The following is a 7505-nucleotide window of genomic DNA, read 5'->3' as shown; positions in this document are numbered from 1 at the left end:
TTGGCTGTAACTGGTTCACAAAAACAGTTAAAGTTCATAAATCAATAACTATATCTGTGGTTCTGCTGAAGATGCAAAAGTTGGCAGACAAGCAAATGTTAACGAGTCCTTTGACATACTTTTCAGATGCTCTTGTCTCTGTGCTCTAGTTTACTTGTGGTTCAGTGTTCATGGCTGTTGTTTCAGTGTGATGCAATTAATGCTTTTGTTCTATTGCTCTGTGTGCCCATCAGACTATAGGTTTTCAACACATCACACTTGCATAAGTTGCACACACCCACACACACACATCTATCTTGTATGACGCCAATAGACGTCAGAATCTATGCTAGTGGTTCAATAAATTTGGTTAGCTTGTCATCTCCTGCAGCTGCTCCTGTGAATTAAAACCATTTTTTTCCTTTTTATTTTGCAATTGGGTTTGCTATTTCTCGTTTTACTTTTCAACGTATTTTTTCCTTATATCACTCTTCCACACCATCTCTACTTCACAACGTAATGTTACAACTAGTGTTGTCATTTGATTATTTTTGTCAAACTGATTTATCATGACCTGCAATTAAGTTATCCAATTAATCCATTTTAATCCGACCCACTAATTGCTTTGAAAAGCCTATTTTTGTGATAATTTCATTTAAATTTGTGACATTGTGGTGTCGTAAAAGATCAAAATACAATCTAAAAGGTAACTTTACAAAGTTTTCCTGTTATAATAAACTTCCAACCTTTAGTTTTACACAACCATGGTGCATTTCTATTCAATCTCAAACAATTAAGTGCTCAAATTTCACACATAAAAACGCTTTTAAACTTCTTATTAATACTACAATACATATGTTGACATACCTTATTCCAAAGTTTACTGTCCGATGTGATCAGCCCTCTGCATGCCTAATTAACAAAAACCTTATCAACCTTTAAAAAAAAAAAAAAAAAATGTAAAACTGCTAATATGTCTGTACTTATTTAATGGAGATTAACAGAATAATTTGACACCCCTAGTTACAATCTTCCTCAAAATCATGTTATGATTTTATTACCTTTAATTTATTTAGGCCTTATTTTTTATCACAGCCTTTTGATGTAATCCCTCTGTAGAAAGGTTTGCGGACCCTGGTGGTTGCATGTCGGCACTTCAGTCCTGAAGAGTACATGGACGTGGACAAGCGGCTGACAGCTGCTCGCACCGCGCTGCAGCAGAGGGAGGAGAAACTCCAGGAGGCTTTTGACTTCATTGAGAGAGACCTGCAGCTTCTGGGAGCCACAGCAGTGGAAGACAAGTATGGACGTTCTGAGTATAACTTTGTATTTTTTTTGTATTTACAAATGCTTCACACTAAATTTAAATGTTCCATTCTGGCTGCCATTGGATTAGCAATAGTGATCTGTTATTCAGTAACCTAGTCTAGGTACACAGATGTTCTAAAAGGTTCTTGCTTGTCTTAACTTTAAGTCATGCATAACTAGCATGACAATCAACTACTTAAAAAGCATGACCTTAATCTTATCCCCTTATCAGTTTTTTTTTTCAATCTTCTATTATGACAAAGGATTTAAAACTAATTACATTCCATGTATCCTGAGATGCAGGTTGGGTTCATTTGTAATTAGCAAAAGTTAAAGGACAAGCGTAGACCACAGCAGTTTTGTTGTCTATCCTAAGGGAGTCCTTCATAATAATGGCCCTTAATCTTTAAAGAAATGTCACTAGAGAAATTAAACCTTTTTATTGGCTAGGAGTTTCACATTTTTTATTTATTTTTAGCTAAGTAACTAGAAAAATGTTGGCCTTATTTATTAATGGATAACACACAGTGTCAAAACAGACGCATGCAATACGAGTGTGATTCTCCAGCTAACAATGTAAAATCAGCAGGGAGATGCAGATGTCAACTTGCTGAGCTTTTCCTGGAAATGGATGTTACTATGTGTTAGGATCCACTCACCATCTGCTCCTCACACAAACCGAAGCTTTTCACACTTCGTTTATCGTCATGCCGTCTCCCTTTTGCTGCTCTGTTTCTGAGTCTAAGATGAACTTCTCCCAGGGCACTCATGGTCATAATCAAAGGATGGGAGGCATGACTAACATTTCTGTTTTCAGCTTCATCTGAAAAAGCGCAGTGCTGATGGGCATCATCATTTCAGATCGTGTTAACTGTTCAACTGTCAGGCTGTGGTCAAACAAGGGCAAATATTAGGATTACCTCCTGCATTCTCAAGGGTTTTCATCCAAGTATATCCATGGATGTATCTCCTCATTCTCATAGGCTTCAAGACAAAGTCCAGGAGACAATTGAAGCCTTGCGACTGGCAGGAATCAAAGTTTGGGTGTTGACTGGGGACAAACATGAAACGGCGGTCAGCGTCAGCCTATCCTGCGGCCACTTCCACAGAACCATGAATATCTTGGAGCTTCTGCAACAACGCTCTGACAATGAGTGCGCCGAGCAGCTCCGCAGACTGGCCAGAAGGTAGACAAGAGTGTTTGTTTGCGGGTGAATGAATCGCTACTTAAATTTAAATATTTAAGTTGTTGTTTATGGTCGTTTTTCCTCAATTTGCTTGCAGAATAAAAGAGGACCACGTCATTCAGCACGGCTTGGTTGTAGATGGGGCCAGTCTGTCTTTAGCACTGAGGGAACACGAGAAGCTGTTTATGGAAGTGTGCAAGAACTGCTCTGCTGTGCTGTGCTGCCGCATGGCCCCGCTGCAGAAAGCTAAGGTAGCAACTTACTGCTGTGCACACATCACCCATGGGCTATGGTATGGGTACATCCATGTGTGTATGTATTATTGCTGCTGACTAATATCCTTCTATCTTTTATATTTTTAGGTCTAATTTAATTTAAGCATTGCTTCATTAGTTTCGCTCTTTAACTTTTTATCTTCTAATTATTAATACATCAGCTGAAACGAAACAAAGAGGTATTGGCTATAAGTCTTGCTCTTTGACGAAAAATTTAACAAACCTTTGCTTAAAAATTACAAAAAAGTAAAAGGATGTGGAGTTTTTTTCCCCCCTCAAAACTGGTTATTTTATACCGCAAATTTTGATGAAATTGCACCAGCCAGTAGCAATTTTATGCAGCACACATCTCATGACATGTAAAACTAATTCCCTCTACATTCAACTCGGACGTCTAGCTGCAGCTAAATTAAATTATGAGGGATGGAATTGGATGTCCAGCCTTTGACTCCACTCAAGTCAGCAAACTGCATCTATGTGTTCCTCCCAGAGACAACAAGACTCTCCCCAGCACACAGATGACAAAGAAATTGCTTCTTCTTCTTTTTCTTTTTTTTTTTTTTTGGTAAATCAGACTAATGAAAAATTCACATTAAACTGAAGTCAACACAGTTAAAGGTCTCTCACATAAGGGCACTTACTCTGATTATTCTTATATATTGTCAAAAATAATAATAATAATAATAAAACAATTTTAATCAAAATTTTAATCGAAGTTTACTGGCTAAACTACTGCAGTTCTTGTGATATCTTAAGTGAAAATGACTTTGTGTCTTTTTGTTAGCATGGTGTCACAGTGGAGCAATATTTAATATGTCCGTAATGTTTTGTTTTCTTCAGGTGGTGCGACTTTTGAAGACCTCTCCAGAAAAACCCATCACTTTAGCGATTGGGGATGGAGCCAATGATGTCAGTATGATACAAGAAGCCCATGTCGGCATAGGTAGATATGCACTGACAGTACTATCAAAGATTTAGTTTGTATTCTGAATGCTCCTTCTACATGTTTAATTTTTTTTTTTTTTCAGGTATCATGGGAAAGGAAGGTCGTCAGGCCGTGAGAAACAGTGACTATGCAATTGCCAGGTTTAAGTTCCTGGCTAAACTACTGCTGGTCCACGGTCACTTCTACTACATTCGAATTGCTACCCTTGTACAGTACTTTTTCTATAAGGTAAGATCCAATTTTATTTTTTAGGATGAACATTGGGATTTTTGTCAATGTGAAGGTTGGTTTAAATAATACATCTTTGTTTCACTCTGTCCCTTTTAGAATGTGTGTTTTATCACACCGCAGTTTTTATACCAGTTCTTCTGTTTGTTTTCACAACAAGTAAGTCCCTTTGCTTTCTGATTCATCTTGTTCCTGTTCAAAAAATCATTTTAGGATGTTTATGCTACACAGATCGGAAGTGGTGTCATTAATTTTCTTGAAACGGCTCGTATGAATGCTGTTGAGAGAAGGCTCTGGTTCAAATTCCTTCTGGATCTTCTCTGTGTGTTTCCATGTTCTCTCAGTGCATACGTGGGTTTTCTCCAGGCACTGTAGCTTCCTCCCACAGGCCAAAAACAGGCTGCATAGATTAATTGCTGACTAAATTGTCCCTTAGGTGTGAATATGAGTGTGTGGTTATTTGTCTGTGTGATGGTTTGGGGAGCTGGCTCCAGCATCCCTGTGATTAAGCAGGTTTAGAAGATGGATGGATAAATAGCAACAGATATCTTAATTTACACTAGCCTTATGTACGATTCTTGTAGATTTTATGCTTTCTACAGTTTTTATTGGATAAATCGAAGGACACCATCTTTATTAATTGATTATTGTTGAGTGAAATTCTGCCTCTTTGTCCAATCCAGACTCTGTATGACAGTGTTTACCTGACACTCTACAACATCTGCTTCACCTCGCTGCCCATCCTGGTGTACAGCCTGTTTGAACAGCTGGTCCATCCACACGCACTGCAGAGTAAACCCTGCCTGTACAGGTAAGGTCGCTTATCATCCACTGGTCTGAGCTACGCTGAAAGTTTCTACAGTCTATAAAAAGATGGAAACACTTCAAGAGTGGAAGAGGCTTAGGTTCTTTTTGTGAGCGACGAGGATGGATAGGAACTGAAATGTAAACATCCGAAGGTCATCTAATGTTGGATGTTTTGGAGATAAAGTTGAGGCAGCTAGATTAGGAGATTTTGGCCTGAGTTTGCAGAGATTAGAGCTACAAGGGAGAGGTTCAGGAGTGCAGTGAAGGACGACAGAAGGATAGTTGAGGAGAATGCAAGTCACAAATTAGCTCCTAAGTATAAAAATATTTAGCTGCTTAGTGAAGGGAATTATCAAAACCTCAGTGAAGCTCAAAGTCTATGTGTACTGTCATCAACAGAGATATCAGCAAGAACTCTCTGCTGTCGTTCCGGACGTTCTTGTACTGGACTGTGCTGGGCTTCTGTCATGCCTTCATCTTCTTTTTTGGATCCTACATACTCATGGGAGAAGACACAACTCTTATGGGCAACGGCCAGGTGTGTGTCAAAGAGGGAAAAAAATGGCAGTTCACAAGAAAGTATATTAATCAGTTATTTGAATGTTTAAATACAATTGCAGACTTTTCAGTGTTACTAAATACTGCTTGGTGAAGTCTTTCCTTGATGTTGCTCTTTCTCTTCTGTTTGTCATCATTTTAGTTGACCGATAAACCTTTTTTTCCCCCCTCTTGCTGCATATCCTGTTACCTCTTTTCTGTATAAAATCAAACATTCCTAAATGCACTTACTTTGATTCTTCTCTCTTGGTTGTCTTTTTCCTTCCTCCATCTTTTGTTAATTGCGCCTTTTTTTCCTTCTGCCTTCATGCTGTGCATGTCCTCAGATCTTGCGAGCTAACAGGCAGCTGGTAAGAGTCTGCTCTACAGTTGAATGCGTATCTCTTTGGAGGTTAATGAAGTGACTTCAGAAGATTCATGAACATGTTCAGTTGGATAAAACATAAAAAAAAACGTTTCAATGAAATGAAATTCCGCTTTAATATCTGCATGGTATCCTGGGGATACAAAGTAAATATTGGGCATATATTTCAATGTAACAGCTTTTAAGCTTAATATCTGAACTCGCAGTTTTTTTTAAATGCAGTTTTTCTGCAACCAATTAGAAACTCTTTCACATTTGAAACTTAACACATAAATTGATATTTAATTAAATAACATTAAACCAGATATTGATTCAAGCCAGTATTTGGCAGGCATAATGGCCTTTGGAAGTTTGCTCCCCCCTCTGCTTTTCTAAAGCATGGCCTGCTGCAGTAGGTTACTTCTCTAAAATACTGAACTCTTAACAAAAGTACCTCTTTAACTTGCTGTGTGATATGCCAAAAAAGGAAGTTAGTTCAGAGTTCAAAAAGTGTATTGGCTGTACTGCTACTAACCCTATCTATGCATGAAATTAAGCTTCTTCTTTTCACTGCTCATAGTTTGTTTTCATCTAATAAAAACCTCTGTGCTGCGGTTATTGCTAATAATCACTGTATTTGTTTTCATAGATGTTTGGGAACTGGACATTTGGAACACTTGTTTTTACAGTGATGGTGATTACTGTCACATTAAAGGTAATATTACTACGTTTTGGTTTTGATGTGGTACTGTATGAATCTTATTAATGCTGATTTTATAAATTTAAGTGTGTTTCAGTAGTAATCTAAGCTTCTTAAAATTGTAGAATGTTTCGGTAGTGAAGATATTCTTCCATGAGTCCTAATAGGGGTGGATTAAAAAAATGATTAATCCACAAAAGCTTAATAGATCAATCATCAATAAAAGTAGAGATCGATCTAACGCCATGCTAAAGTCTGCTAGCTTGATTTCCCATAGGACGGGTAATGCTAACACGCGTTCGACCTCATCATACATAGTTGACTAAATAGAGATCCAAAAATACTCACAGGCATGAAGTTTCCAGTCTTTTAATGACATATTTTTTTAAAGTATTAATTTTTGTCCTAAAGCACCCTTTTTTGCTCATACTTTATTCTTCTTCTGGAATAAGGTGTAATGCTTTAGTTTGATAAGCACCTAGGGGCCAAACTGAAACGCCCTCCAGGAGAACCAGAACAATTGTTGGAGCTTCTCCATTTAAGAATCCATGTCACACTGATATCAACAGTCTCAATATAATTTCACTAATAAGTTGTATAGAAAATCAATATGAAAATCTTTAAAACATGTATATAGATTATTAATATATTTCTAATGAAATGTGCAAACTCAAAATTGAGTTGGATCAAGAGAATCAAAGATAAAAAAAAAAATCTAAATCAAATCGATCCAGGGTCATATAAATCGAATCGATTCTGGAAATTATTGGTGATCCCAGTCCGACTATTTCTGATGATTGTCTTTTTTTTTTAAGCAAAGTAGATGAGTAAGATGTTTACACAGACACACTTTTACATTTTAACATTAGCAGGAGGGAAATGCTACATGCTTGGAAGAGAATGTCGTCATTAGTCATTTATTTGAGAAATTGTCTGTTAAGTTAGGAGGTCGTGATCACTGTTGGACCAAAGTGCTGTAATTCATCAGTGTGTCTTCTCCGGCAATTGTAGCTTTGATCTCATCTTCTCCTCTTTCTTTGTCTTGTTTATTTTTCGGCAGCTTGCATTAGAAACTCATTTTTGGACCTGGATGAACCACTTTGTGACATGGGGCTCTATTGCATTCTATTTCATCTTCTCTTTATTCTATGGAGGCATTATCTGGTAAGAGCAG

At 37.4% G+C, this 7505-nt stretch overlaps 1 protein-coding gene across 5 annotated transcripts in view; it reads left to right on the top strand.

Annotated features, from left to right (window-relative positions):
* The window catches only part of atp11b (ATPase phospholipid transporting 11B (putative)), a 43605-nt gene that overhangs the window by 18097 nt on the left and 18003 nt on the right, over positions 1–7505 (top strand). For 4 of the 5 annotated variants that reach the window (XR_002919967.2, XM_024278801.2, XM_024278800.2 and 1 more), the window contains exons 18-28: positions 1099–1280; positions 2271–2474; positions 2572–2725; positions 3590–3692; positions 3778–3923; positions 4023–4082; positions 4607–4734; positions 5130–5268; positions 5615–5638; positions 6281–6346; positions 7392–7495. Coding sequence is in view for 4 of the 5 variants with exons in the window: in XM_024278801.2 (XP_024134569.1) it covers positions 1099–1280; positions 2271–2474; positions 2572–2725; positions 3590–3692; positions 3778–3923; positions 4023–4082; positions 4607–4734; positions 5130–5268; positions 5615–5638; positions 6281–6346; positions 7392–7495 (1310 nt within the window). In the remaining variant the exon portion in view is untranslated. The remainder of the gene's footprint in view (positions 1–1098; positions 1281–2270; positions 2475–2571; positions 2726–3589; positions 3693–3777; positions 3924–4022; positions 4083–4606; positions 4735–5129; positions 5269–5614; positions 5639–6280; positions 6347–7391; positions 7496–7505) is intronic. The other variant, XM_024278802.2, reaches the window with a different exon arrangement.

Source organism: Oryzias melastigma, linkage group LG4, assembly GCF_002922805.2.
Source record: "Oryzias melastigma strain HK-1 linkage group LG4, ASM292280v2, whole genome shotgun sequence".
Taxonomy (NCBI): domain Eukaryota; kingdom Metazoa; phylum Chordata; class Actinopteri; order Beloniformes; family Adrianichthyidae; genus Oryzias; species Oryzias melastigma.
The sequence above is the reverse complement of the archived record's forward strand: the minus strand, read 5'-3'. Positions and strand labels throughout refer to the sequence as shown.